Genomic DNA, 14196 nt, shown 5'->3' with positions numbered 1-14196 from the left:
AGAGGAGGTTCAGTGCTTATAGGACCTGCAACTCCTAAGCTGAAGGAGTTCGGCACCCCAGCATTAGGTTTTTAAACATTCAACTCTGAAGCATGGGAAGAAAGTTACATGTGTTTAAAGATTCTTCCCCTTGCTGAAAGTTTATGAGAGCTCCTTATCCACCCCTCTGCATCCTGCACAGGAGATTCCCACTGACAAGGACAGGGTCATTTCTAAGGCAATAAAATAACATTTCAGGTTGCCCACATGAAAGCAGCAAAGCCACTTTTCTTCAGCTCCTCTAGGTGCTCTGTGCACCCTGAAGCACCATGCGTAGGGTGGATCATACTGGTTTCGCCCCCCCTGGCCCTTAGTGGCCCGGAAGCAAACAGCCAATGAGAACATTTCATCTGGTGTCACAGCTGCTGTGATCCGTGTAGCTAAGACTTCAAAGGCCCATGCTCCAGGAGATCATTCACTTTAATGGTGGGGCTGATCTTTTAATAGAGGTGGCAGCCATCTGTGGGGAGGAGAGTCTCAGCTAGGATTTGGGGGTTGTTTTTTTAACCAACATCTTCAGCTTCTGGAGAGCCCATTGGAGGAACAATGGAGAGAAATCCCTATGCTTGTGCTGAGAGGTCGGAGCCTGGAGAGTGGGTGTGCATCTCAGGTGGGCTGAGGGCATGGTGCCGACCAGCGTCATCTTCTGAATGGCAGCCACCGCAATCTCCCCGAGAACAGCCTAGAAGTCCCAGAGGAAAGACAGTTACAGCTTGGAAGTCTGAATTGCTCACAAGCCTGAAGAAGATCAGACTATTTAGTGTGTCCCAGAGGAGGCTCAAGCACCTACATGGGGAAAAGATGTCAAACAGGCTCTTTAGCAGATGAGGCATAACCAGTTCTGGGAGCTGATACATTTGGGCTAAAAATAAGGCATTTTTAACAATGAGCGGGATTAACCATTGGAACAATTCACCTAGAAATGTGGTGGATTCCCTGTCACTTGGAGCCTTCGCACCACGACCAGATGCCTTTTTAATCATTATGCTGTAGCTCAACCACAAGATCTGGGCTTGATGCACTGAGGGAGGTGCCTGCTGCTAGGCTTGAGGTCAGGCTAGATGATCCAAATGGTCCCTCCTGACCTTAAAGTCTGGGACTCTATGAAAGTCAGACTCCTAAGGACTTGTCTACATGGGGAAATTGACCGGCATAGCTACTCCAGAATCGCTATTCCACAATAGCTCCCCATGTGGGACTCTATTTTGGAGTAAAAATGCCTTTTCCTGATTTAGCTTCATTCACTTTGGAAGCAGCAGATAGAGCGGGGACATCTAGGTTGTATTTTTGGTCCCATCGCTCACTCTATGTGAGGCACTCGATTTCCCCCTACGTACAATGGGGCTGATCTCTGAGCCCCGACTCAGTGGGTGAAATCCATTAGTGTTTGCAAAGGGCTCCTAGCCTGTTAGATGGGCGGTGCTATGAAAGCACTAAATGTTATTCCTAGTCCAGCCTGCTGTGCGGGTTGTTATTGTTTATATATAGCAGCAGCAGGACGGGGGCCCTGTTGTGGTGCGTGCTGCACAGACATATATTATGACTCAATCTCTGCCCTGAAGAGCTCACAACCTAAATAGACAAGACAGAAAAAGGAAGAGTTATTATCCCAATTGTACAGATAGGGAAACTGAGGCACACAAACTGGGGATCCTCTTGTGCTTGACGCAGTACGTAAATAGAGTAAGAGGAAGTGCCTGACCCGACAAGTTCACATGCTAAATAGACAAGATAAAGGGTGGTTAAAAGGAAGGATTATTATCCCCATTTTACAAGTGGGGAAACTGAGGCAGAGCCAAAAACTGAACCCAGATTCCCAGCCTAAACCACAAGGCTGTCTAATCCAGCCTTTCCCCGGGCAGGGGATAGATTTGCCTCTTCTTACTGGTCAGGGATGAGAGCTGCCAACAGCCAAGGCCTGACACAGCTGGAGGGAGGGGAGTTCTTTGTAGAGAGAGAATGACGTCCCACTACGTTTGTACAGGCTGCCCAGACTCTTTGGTGATGGCCGTACTCGAAATACAGCTGCCAAAAAGCATACAACTTCCCAGTGGTTTCCTTACCTTTCTTGCTAAGGCCTGTGCCCTGGAGTCCCCGGAAGGGCAGAGGCAATAATTAGAAAACACCCTCTTTGCCTTGGAGAAGACGGTCCCATGTGTGTCTGCTCCCCACTTGTGACAGCTGCTGAGCTTCTGCCTTAGCTCCTCCTCCAGCCCCTTCAAGTCAGGGAGTCCGAAGATCCTGAAGCCCCCCAGGCAATGAATTGTGTCATCATTGCAGAGCTGACAGGCAGGGTTGGGACGAAGCCACCCGCTGGGCCCAGACTCCATCCTTGTCTTGTGAGAGGTTTCAGATAAGGGATTGAACAGCTGTGCTCCAGGGAAATCCAAGCCGGGAGAGCCAGTCAGCCAGGAGAAGGTGATGCCTCTTGGAGGGAAGGCCCTGCCTGATAACGGTGGCACTTCCTCGTCTCTAACCCACAAGCTGCCCCATCCCTCCTGCAGCAGAAGGTCCCCGTCCTCTCTCGGCTGATTGAAATTGTTCTCAGGCAAAATCTTTTTATCCGCGCTGGATGATGCTGTCGCCCCCTGCTGGTCCTGCTCATACCCCCCCTCTGTGTAATCTTCACCTCTGGAACTGCTCTTTCCCCCTATCAGGCACCTGACGATATTGTAGCCCCTCTGGTCCCCAGGCTCTAGGGTCTTCCCCAGGCTGGCTTGCAGTTCATCCCCTGTGGCCAGCAGGGCCTCTTTGGTTGAGGTCCCAGAGGGCGAGCGGGTGGCCGGCTCTGCACCCTTTGCCTCAGGGACTCCCTCTTCCGAGCCCTGGCAGCTGGCTGGCGAGTTGGAGCCGGTGTTCTGCTCAGCAGCCACGATTCTGGTCTGCTCCCCCGAAGTCCACGCCGCATCCACCGAGGCAGCCTTCAAGAGGTCGCACATCAGTTTCGCGAGGTGCTCCTGGCTGTCATCGTTCTGGACCCACGGCAGATGTTCCCCTGGAGCCTTTGGGACCATGGATATGCCCCTGGGCTGGCCTGCTCTGGGCAAGTCCTCCTCTCCGCTGAGGTTTAGCACCAGCACCCCAATGCTGTCGTCATGGCTGTCAGTTGACATCATCTCCATACATTTGTCCTTTTCTATATCCAACTCTTCAATATCTTCTATGACCTGAGGGAGAGGAACAAACCACAGCAGAGCTCCAGGTCAGGTCAGGAGACACGGAGCTTGGAGAAGCAGGGTGGTCGAGTGTGTAGCACAGGTCAGGGGACGGTGATGTCTGTCCTACAGGCTGGAGACATCCCAGTCACAAGTGAATCTATCCTTCCAAAGACAAAGGACTTCACCTCTGTTAACTGAGATAGCATTAGGCTTTCAGCCTCTCTAGGCCAGTGAGAGAGTGGAGGGGGGGCTCCAGGACCCAGTCAAGCTACACAAATAGGCAGCGCCAAGGCCTCCCCTGGAGAACGCCAAGGAAAATAAACTCAACTAAAGGCCCAATTGTGTCAGAAGGGGGTGTGTGTGCCTATGTTAAATGGCTGCTTTCCCCAGTGACTGATCACATGGTGTGTGTGTGTGTGAGTGTGTATGTGTGTGTTAAATGGCTGCTTTCCCCAGTAAGGCCTCATCTGGAGTACTGTGTCCAGTTTTGGGCCCCACACTACAAGAAGGATGTGGAAAAATTGGAAAGAGTCCAGCAGAGGACAACAAAAATGATTAGGGGCTGGAGCACATGACTTATGAGGAGAGGCTGAGAGAAATGGGATTGTTTAGTTTGCAGAAGAGAAGAGTGAGGGAGGATTTGATAGCTGCTTTCAACTACCTGAAAGGGGGTTCCAAAGAGGATGGAGCTCGGCTGTTCTCAGTGGTGGCAGATGACAGAACAAGGAGAATGGTCTCAAGTTGCAGTGGGGGAGGTCTAGGTTCGATATTAAGAAAAACTTTTTCACTAGGAGGGTGGTGAAGCACTGGAATGGGTTACCTAGGTTGGTGCTGGAATCTCCTTCCTTAGAGGTTTTTAAGGTCAGGCTTGACAAAGCCCTGGCTGGGATGATTTAATCGGGGATTGGTCTTGCTTTGAGCAGGGGGTTGGACTAGATACCTCCTGAGGTCCCTTCCAACCCTGATATTTTATGATTGATCACAAGGGTGTGTGTGTGTGTGTTAGTTAAATGGCTGCTTTCCCCAGTGACTGATCACAAGGTGTGTGCACACACACGCACATCTTCCGCTGGAGCTCAGGGGATTTGAGACCCAGTGCAAGAGCAATTCCCAGCTGCCTAGGTGACCTTCAGCGTTGGAAGGACCAGTCTGACACATTCATACATATTGCTGGGCCGTGACCTGGACGTTACTCAGTGGTAACACAGCAGCAGCTGGGAATGCAAACAGGATGTGAAGGGCATGAGGAACAGGCTAAGAAATAGCTCAGAGAATATTCTAAAGCCAAGATGAAGATCAATGGGGTGGCCTGAGCTGGAGTCGTCTGGTTAGTCCTGGCCACTCCACCTCAGCTGAGGCAAAGCCGATGGAGAAAGGGGTTCAGACCCAGGCGCTCTGGAGAGGCTGAATGGGTGAGGAACTAGCAGGGGGGGCAGTTGGGAAGTTCGCTCTGCTACGTGGGCTGCCACGCTTCGGAACTGAGGCCCACCGCGGCACGACCTTTGCCCTCTCACATCAGAGATGTGAGAGGCGAAGTCAGAAGCGGGAGCCGTGACAAGGGTTCCATCCCCACCTCCAGCGCTGACTCAGCCCTGGTGGGTCTTTTCCTCAGTTTCCCCATCTGTAGAACGAGGGCGATCCCCAGCTCCTCCTCCTCTCTGCCCCCTGCCCCTGGCCTTATTGGAAATCCTGGGAGGTGGGCACATGGAGCTGGCACCAGGAAAGCAGCCAGCCTAGTGCCTAATGGGACTTTGGAGGAGTCTGGCCCCAGGCCATGCAGCGCACTGGGGCCTAGTCAGTAAACGGCCCCCCTGCTTCCCTTCATCCCTCCCAGGATCCTCTGTGGCTCCATGGCCACTGCACAGCTTAGCCCAAGCAGTTCCTCACCAGCTCCCCTTCCATGGTAGCTGTATCACTGCGCCGGGCTCCAGCGTGCTCGGGATTCTCAGCTCCACGCCAGGACCACGAAGATATCCTCTCCCTGCAGAAGGGACTGGGATCAGTGAAAGGGCCTGGGGCACCATCCCCTGAGCCGTGGGGGCAGCATGCCCCAGTCTCCAAGGCTCATTCCATTTTGAGGCTCCCTGTGGAGGGTCCCGAAGTGGTGGCCAATTAGCGGCAATTGTGATGGTAGCTTTGGAGGTGGGGCTGCTGGCCCACTAGGCCAGCACGCACCTAACTCACTGATGGCCAAGCACAGCAGGATCCCTGGGAAAGTTATGCCTTGATTGGGGCTCCTTATGGGTGCAGGAATCCACCCACAAGAGGAGGCTTGCAGGCTCTGGGCCTGGTTCCAAGCTGGTGATCCAGTGGCAAATAATCTCTTGATCCCATTAGTGCCTGAGCCATCCCCTCCCACTAATAATTGGCAGAAAGAAGGAGACTTGTGCTGCCATTTGCATCTGTAAACCTCTGTTCATTAATGAACGAATTCATGCCCACAGCAGGTCAGCATTACTAGCCCTGTGGGGAAACTGAGGCACAGCGTTACTAGCCCCCAAGTCGCTCAGCGAATCAGTGTCAGAGGCAAGAATGGAACCCAGGAGTTCCTGGATCCCTGGTCTGTGCTCAGATCACTAGGGTGGGATGAACGCTGAGCACGGCAACCCATGTCCCTTTAACCCCCAGGCTGCTGCAGATCAGAATCCCTGTCCCTCTCCCACTCTCACTGCCAAGCACCTGCTTCCTAGCTACTTCCTTTATCCTCAGCCAGCAGAGCAGGAGACAACCTCCCCCTGCCCCCCCAGCCTGACATCACAAAGGGGCAGGCAAGCCTCCCCATAGGGTGCTGTCTCCATAGCAAAAGCAGGGTTCTCTCTATGATGTGTATTACATTAGCACTTTGAGCCCTCTGTGCTGGTGCTGGGGGGAGCTCTTTTGAGCTGGGTGATGCAGGGAGAGCCCAGCTCAATTTCCAAGAGCTCAAGCAGAGATCCCCAAAGGTATTTAGGTGCTTAACTCCCATTGAAATCCATAGGAGTCAGGCACCGAAATACCTCTGAGGATCAGGGCCTTACACTCCAGCTGGATAACAGATAGGAAGAGAAACAGCAGGAGAAGGATTTACCCAACACCTGCAGGGCTTGTCATGCCAGTAGCTCTGAGCCCTGTACAAAGGAAGTCAGTATCAGTTTATAGGGAGAGAAACTGAGGCACAGAGCAGGGAAGGAACAGTCACCAGCAGGCCAGTGGCAAAGCTAATGTGTCGTCTGGATAATCACTTCAAAAGTTTTTTTTCCCCTGCTGCTGACAGCTCATCTCAGTTGATTGGCCTCTTACAGTTGGTATGGCTACTCCCACCTTTTCATGTTCTCTGTGTGTATAAATATCTTCTTGCTGTATGTTCCAGTCTGTGCATCCGATGAAGTGGGCTGTAGCCCACAAAAGCTTATGCTCAAATAAATTTGTTTGTTAGTCTCTAAGGTGCCACAAGTCCTCCTGTTCTTTTTGCAGATACAGACTAACACGGCTGCTACTCTGAAAGCTGGGGATAGAACCCAGCTGTCCTGAGTCACCTTAACCACTGAGCCATGCTGCCTTATCACATCAGATGGGCCCAAGCTGAGAATTCCTGACTCAGAGTCCAACCCCCAGCCCTAGAACAGGGAGGTGTTTGAGGTCCTGTAGATCCTCCCCTTAGGCTGGGGAGGGGATCCTTTAGGAGTGGGTGGGTTTCTGCCCGCCCAGTTCCCAGAAACCCGATAGGTGCTTCCCGGAAACCCAATAGGTAGAACAGGGAGGTGCTTGGGGTTGGTTTGATCCATTTAGATCCCTGGCTGAGTTTGGATTATGTGCACCTGCAGGGGTGGGGCTGCTCAGAGCCAACTTGCAGCGGAGGTTGGTGGGGTGCTGCTTTGGACCCATCTCCCCCAACAGGAGCTTGGGGCCAGGGCTCCTATAGGTGCAGCACGATCCCTCGTGGAGTTTTCAAAAGCAGGCAAAGCACCTAACTCCCCTTGATGCTAATGGGAACAAGCCACTTAAACACCTGCTCCCCCAGGCCCTCTGCTTTCAAGCCTGCAGCAGGGGAGGCTGAGTCCAGCTCCACCCCTGCCAGCTTTCCACTAATGATGTGAATATATTAACCCTGCTCAGCCCCTGATTGATGGGATGGGAGTCAGCTGCAGCCCCCCTGGGAGGCTGAGAGTATAAAGGTAGCAGCACAGCAACAAACTGAGGGGCTATAGGGTATTTCAGGCAGAGAGAGAGGTGGGCTGCAAAACCCCAACCCCATGGCTGAAGCAAGGCTGCAGGAGGAGGTGGCTGGGGGAAGCAGCACCTCCCTTGGAGGTGCTTTGGCCTCTGACCTCTTTACCTGTCCCCACAAGGAGTGTGGTGCTGTGTTTGGCAAGGAGAGGAGGCTGCAGAAGCATCTTGCTGTGCATGTAGGGGAGGTAAGAGGGGACCCCCTCCCCCTAGGAAGGTGGGGAGAAGGTGGCCCTGCTTAGTGGCTCCCAAGAGCCTGTTACCTGTGCTCCTTGTGGCAAAGAACCCTGGAGCTGCCTGAGTCAGCCCATGGGTGATCTCTCTGAGCAGGTGGGTTGGCTGCTTCTCTTCATCCTAAAAGTAACAAAGATCTAGACTGGTGGAGGAGCTGTCTCAGAATGGGCCTGGGGGGAACATGCTGATCAACCCTCTATAAGCCTGGGCTGTGGCACTCCTGAGTAGCAAAGCCATGGTTGGATGTGCACCCTGCCTCCCCCCCAGTGCCTGGCTACCAGCCCTCCTGCATTGGGTGTCTTGTCTAAGCCATGTGTTGGTCTGGGACTCCTTTCTTTCCCCCCCGCACCTCGATCACTGTAATGCTGTACATGCCTGTCCCTGAGTGCGAAGAGGCCTGGGAGGCTGGTGCAGTCCCTCACCAAGGTGTGTCTCTGCAGACTGCTCCGCTGAGTGACCAGGATGGCCGTGGCAAGGGATTCCGCCGCAGAAGCTCCCTGAGGGTGCCCAAGCTGCAGCAGGGTGATGCCAGGCTGAACAGGTAGGGCAGGGGGATGGTGGCTTGTCCTTTCTCTCCTCCTTCTGTTGATCAGCCCCCCGCCCCAGGGGGTCTAATGGGCTTTGGTGATGCCTAGTGGGGCTCTCAGAGCAGCAATGAGCCTGTCATTGCTGGTGAGCCCCTGGGGAGGGGAGCAGGAGGTTGGATTGCTCTGATGCCATGTGAGCTCTGGGCCCCATTGTGCTAGGTGTTGCACTCCCACATAGTGGGAGAATCCCTGCCCTGGAGGGGATAAGTGTAAATGACAAGACTGAGAAAGGTGGAAGAGGGAAACTGAGGCACACTGGGGAAGGACGTTGCCTGAGGTCACACAGCAGCTCAGTGGCAGACCTGGGAGTAGAACATGGTCTCCTGACTTCCAGTCCACTGCCCTACCCACTAGGCTGTGCTGCCTGCCACTGACCTGGCTAGGCTATGGGCTGAGCTAGTACCCAGAACACCCTCCTGACCTATCCCTGCCTTGTGTTAACTACACACTCCTTTCCTTTGGCTAACTGGCTGGGCTGTGCTAAGCTGGGTTCATGCCAGCTAGCTTGGTGCTAACACCTGTCTATCAGCTGTGTCTCCACATTTCTCCAGCTGCTTGGATGCAGACTGCAAATCTGCCTTGGTGCCCAAGAACCATCTGCCAAAGCACTGCAGGGCCCAGCATGGTGCAGAGAAGTCCTTCCAGGTAGTGCATGCTGGTGGCAAGGTGGTAACGAGATGGGGGCAGGGAGAACAGCTGATGAGTGGGTGGGGGATGTATTGGTCACAGGTGGCTCCAATGGGCTCTTGGACTCTGACTCCTGTCAGGTCTGAGGTCTGCAGTGCTGATGCCTGGACCATCCCTTCCCCTCCAGGGGCCTGGAGGGCCATTGCTCTGGTAGCCCAGATTGTTGGCATCACACCTTGTGCCTAGGAGACTAAGTCCCTTCTCTGGGCTGACTCTCCTTCTCCTAACAGTGACTTGGAGCAGCACCTGTGGGGTGGGGCTTCATCTGATGGGGTGTGAGCCTTGGCAGTGGGAGCTACCCCAGGGGAGAAGGGGTGGGGATTGTCCCAGTGCCCCTCTCCTGGTGCACGGGTCTGGGGAGAACCTCAGCACTAGCCAAGCTGTGAACAGTGGGACTTGGGGGCAGGACTAGGTTCTGGGTCTCCTGACGCTGGGGGAGTCTGTTCCGTCTGTGAACACGCGAGGGCGCCAGAGGTCACGGCTCTGGCTGCACTGTAAGATGGCCAGGGAAGGCCCCTGGCAGGAGTGTGAAATGCTCCTCCCCAGAGGCCATCCAGTGGGCCTGGAGAAGTGATTCCCCTCTGCCCTTCCAGGGCCAGCGAGCCTGGCTTGTTACCCCTGCCTAGCCCAGCGTGGGCCAGAACCACTGGTCCGTTCTCAGACCCTGCTGGCCTTAGCCTGTCAGCATTTTCAGGGCCACTGTTCAGCTCAAACTGCCTGAAAATGGCTAATGGAGAGAGGTGAAATTCTCCCTGCTATGCTGGCTGCTCTAAATGGCACGGGCAGATGTTTGATTCCCTGCCACAATGTTAACAGGTTCCTGTTAAACTGCCCGGAGCTCCCTGATCAACCCCTGGGGCATCCATGCTGCTTACACCCTTCCAGAGCCACCCAGACCTGCTTGGTCCCATGCATGAGGGACCATGGGCTGGGGAGCACTGGGAAGCTGGAGGGAAGGGGGGATTGAAGTGCATCACTGGGGGGAGGGGGGGGCACGGTACTGGGTCTAGTTGACTTGTGTCTCCTGCCCCTCCAGTGCAGCTACCAAGGCTGTGAAAGCACCTTCAGGAAAAAGAAGGCCCTCTGGGCCCATTGGACCAAGCATACCACAGTGCTGCCATTTGTGTGAGTGTCTCCTGCGCCCCTCAGGTTGGGGGTGGCTGACAGAAGACTCCCCTGGTGTGGCATCAAGCACCTCCCAATGTGAGAGGCTGGCTGAGCTGGCCTGTGCCAGTGGCTGCTGAGTGCCAAGGATTTGCCATATCTGGTACTGGGCGCTGTCCCGGGCTGGATACTGAAGCTGGCTGGGCCAGTGGCCTTCTCCAGCTTGGCATAGCCTATACGCTGGCCTTTCCCCTTCCCAATTCACCGCCACCCATTGGCTGGGTTTCTGGATTAGCCTGGGACATGTCCTTTCAGACACAGGGAGAGCCCTGTCCCCTCCCCTCACGAGTGGGGTGTGCTTTGCTCAGGTGCCAGGAGCCCGGCTGCACCATGAAGTTTGCCAGCGCTGCCAAGAGGAAAGCTCACCAGAGGAAACATGCTGGTGAGCGGCTTTCCCTGGAGTGGGTGGGGGAATGTTGGGGACCTGCTGTGGTTGCTGGCTTGACTGTCTGTGGCTCATGTCCACTGTGGATCTTTGCACCAGCCTCCCCAGGCTGGGATGGGGACATCCCTGCCAGCTCCTCTTCTCACTGACACAGCCACCCCTGGCCGCAGCGTGGCAGTGCCTGGAGGACAACTAGCACCAGGCTGAACTCCATGGTGGGAGGTGCCCTGCTGGAGTGTGGCTCTGAGCACATGGCACCAGTGCTGCAAGCCAGGCTCAGCAGCCACCTGGAAACTCCTGTGGTCCTGGGGTGGCTCCTTCCAGCCCAGTTCAACATCTTTTGGCACATGCTGATCCTCCTCCATGACCCTCTTCCAGGATACATGTGCCCCAAGCCGGACTGTGGGACTGTCTTGTCCACCTGGACGGAGCGTCAGAAACACTTGCGGCAGCATCCTGGTAAGGCAAGTGTGTAGGGGAGCCCCTCCCCATATGGAATCTGGGTACTGGATACCAGTCTGCCTGCATTTCCCTGGGCAAGCACTGACTGGGTGGCATCCTGAACCAAACATTGTTCGCTTGTAATATCAGTGAGCCAGGAGGTCACCTTCCCAGCCCCAGCAGGTGTTGAGGAAGTCTCCCTTCTCCATGCAGCGTGACTTGAGATGCCCAGGGCTTCCTTTCTCTGGGCATCACCAGTAGCTTGTGGGGGTGACTCATAGTGGAGGCAAATGATGGGGGACCTGGTGGTAGGTCAAACCCTGGTGTCCTGCTGACCTTCAGTCCTGGCTGGTCTTGCCACACCTGGCATCTTTGTCCTGTTCCCCTGGTGGGGCTTCCACTGTGCTTTGGAGGCTGGTGCTAAGAGCAGGATCAGCTGCCTCCGTCAGGCAAGCAGAGACAATTGAGTCCTAAGGCTGCCCTTCCTCTTCTCCTGGCCCTGCTGTGACTACAGCTGGACTCTGGATGGGTCCAGCTGTAGTCCTCTTCTGACCTGTGGCCCTTCTGGGGTAGGTGAGGGCTTTCAGCTGCTGCATCTGCCCTGCCTTGGCCCCCATGGAATCCAGAACCCCCATTGGATACTGGTTCCACTGGCCTGGGGCTAGTCCTGTGTCACTCCAGCTAGTGGAACTTGTCCCATCAGATGGGCTCCAACAATCCCTTAACTCCCAAGTAACTTCTGCTGAGAGAGCTGGAATTGGTCACCCTCTCCCTCCACATCCTCTCTGGGGAGGGGATGGGGGTATGAATCCCCAAACTCCCAGGAAGCACCAGGGTGATGGGGTGTTTGGTTCTGTCTGGGAGCTCAGCCTGTGCTCTTCCCCCCACCAGTGGAGTACAAGTGCCAGCTGTGCCTGAAGATCTTTAAGAAGCCGGGTGGCCTGCGGTGGCACAAGTCCTTCCACAGCCAGCAGAAGCAGGCACTGCTGAAGCCAGCATGGGCATGCCCCAAAGCTGACTGCCAGGCCTCTTTCACCACCATCTTCAACCTGGAGAGCCACATCCGGAAGGTGCACCTGCAGCTGCTGAAATATCGTTGCTACTTCACTGGCTGCGAGAAGGCCTTTGCCATGCGCGTAAGGAAGCAGCGGGGTCTCTAGGCATTGGGGGGGGGGGGGCATGGGGGCATAGAGCTGGCTCTAGGCATTTCTACTAGCAGCAGCAGACTGGTTTGTATATGGAGTTGGCGGAAAATGGGCTTTTTTCCATGGGGAAAGTTCTAGGAAGTTTTTAACTTGATCAATTTTTTGACTTGGCAAAAAATCAACCCTGCAAATACTGAATTTGGGGAATTCTCACTGCCTCATGGGAGTTGTAGTCTCATTTCCTCATGCTCCTATTGGCCTTTATAGGCAGGGCTCCTGGGTGGACTACATTTCCCATGATGCATCAGCCCCAGATTAGGGAGTAGTTGCATCATGGGAGATGTAGTTCAGCAGGTGGCCCTGGCTCATAGTGGAGACAGGGATCAGGAGGAAGTAGAACTAAACTCCTATGAGGCACTGCACTAGAATAGCGAGTCACCCCTAAAGTATTTGAATGGCGGGGGTCTCTAACTGGGGTGAGCAGGGGTCTGTGCTGGGTGACTTACTCCTCTTTCCTTGGCAGGAGAGTCTAATCCGGCACCTGACAGTCCATGACCCCACAAAGAAGAAACTGAAGGTAATTGGGCCATGCCAGAGTGGGTCAGTCACGGGCCCTTCCTGAAGTAGCAAAATCTCACTTAAGCTGGGGTCTGGTCCCAAACAGGAAGGGGGCTCCACCCTTCTACCCCAGTGGGAAGTGTGGTGTGACCCCCCCACATTGCTCAAACATGGTTAGCTGGGAAAGACCCTCTAGCATCAAACCACCATAGGAGCTGCCACGGGGGGTGTCTGCCCTGAGCGCTCTGGGGGTGCAGCTCCACTGGCAGCAGTTGCAGTAGAAGCTTGTTGGGCAGAGGCAGGGGTTGCAGAGGGTGGGGTGGGGAGCAGGGCCTGGGATGGGAAGCCCTGAGGCACTGGAGGCCTGAGCAGGGGAAGGCCCTGATCCCCACTAATCTCTCTGCAGCCCCAGCGCTGCCGGCCCAGCAGGAAGAATCAGCAGCGCCTGGGCGCCCGGCGGCAGGTGCTGGTGGAGGAGAACCTGAGCCGACTCTTCAGCCAGAAGCTCTACGTGCGGCTCAAGCGCAGCCGGTCGGGCTTCACAGTGGGGGAGGATGGCCCCGGGCACCTGGGCCACATGCTGCTCCAGCGTGTCAAGGCCAAGCTGGAGAGTGACCTCTCAGGGCTCTTCAACGAGCGCCCCTGCCGCCATGCTGTAGAGCCCGAGGTGAACCTCAGCACCTTCTTCCAGCTGCCCCCAGCCACTGGGCCACAGGAGGTGGCTTAGAGCCAATGTTCTGTCTGGGGAGATGCTGCCCAGCACTGAGCAGGGGGTCTGGAGCTCAAAGGTTGGGCCATACGCAGCTTCCAGCTGGTATTTGATTTAACTCTTAATCCCCTCCTGGGATGGGTGGAGGGGGAAGCTCCCTGGGGCAGGAAGAAACTGGCCCAGCCAGCCAGGGGAACAAACCTCCTTTTTGTGTTTTTTTTTTTTTTTTTTCTTTTCTCCCCCCTCCCCCTCTGGTAGAGGGTGTCTCTTGAGTTTAAGCAGGGGGCAGGGCTGTCCCCGACCCCAGTGAGTGTGTGGGGTTCTTTCTGCAAGGATGGGCTGGGTTTGGGGGGTGCCTGGCCTGTGACCACCTGCAGGTGTGACAGGTGGGCCAAGTGCTCCTGGCTGGTGTTGCTGTGGGCAATAAACACTTGCTCAAAAGCTGAGCCCTTGTCTCCTCTGGTCTTTATCCTGTTCCCCACCCAGTCTCTTACCCCCCACCCCTGCACAGCACCTGGTGGGAGGTACAAAGGGCTAGCCACACACCCCCAGGTGTGTTCCTAGGGCTGGGTGAGTTGCCTTGGGCTCTTTCTGGGCAGTGTTACCAGGAGCTGCTATGGATAGAGCCAGCCCCAATCCCTGGGGACGGTGGTGGTGATGGAGCAGAGCTAGAACAAGCAGCCATTCCTGGTCCAATGGTGCAGAGACCTCTGGGGGTCTCCAGCTCCACCCTCTGAGGAGACGGGGCCATGCTGCACAGGTAAAGCCCCACCATAGGTCACCCAGGGGAAGTGGGACCCTATGCTGGGGCAGGGGCTCTGTGGGTAGGGAGTGGCAGTGAGGGTGTGGATGGTGGTGGATCCAGCTGTGATGCACCATGAGG

At 55.4% G+C, this 14196-nt stretch overlaps 1 protein-coding gene across 1 annotated transcript; it reads left to right on the top strand.

The window, feature by feature from the left end:
• The first annotated feature begins 7429 nt into the window (after positions 1-7429).
• On the top strand, positions 7430-13529 carry LOC116831354 (P43 5S RNA-binding protein-like). Its single transcript, XM_075059739.1, has 9 exons — positions 7430-7591; positions 8078-8178; positions 8776-8869; positions 9948-10034; positions 10331-10457; positions 10839-10928; positions 11793-12037; positions 12570-12623; positions 13011-13529. Exons 1-9 carry the CDS (start codon positions 7430-7432, stop codon positions 13329-13331), a joined length of 1281 nt encoding a protein of 426 aa, XP_074915840.1. The 3' UTR covers positions 13332-13529.
• The last annotated feature ends 667 nt before the right edge of the window (positions 13530-14196 follow it).

The sequence above is a fragment of the Chelonoidis abingdonii genome, chromosome 21, assembly GCF_003597395.2.
Source record: "Chelonoidis abingdonii isolate Lonesome George chromosome 21, CheloAbing_2.0, whole genome shotgun sequence".
Lineage (NCBI taxonomy): Eukaryota > Metazoa > Chordata > Testudines > Testudinidae > Chelonoidis > Chelonoidis abingdonii.
The sequence above is the reverse complement of the archived record's forward strand: the minus strand, read 5'-3'. Positions and strand labels throughout refer to the sequence as shown.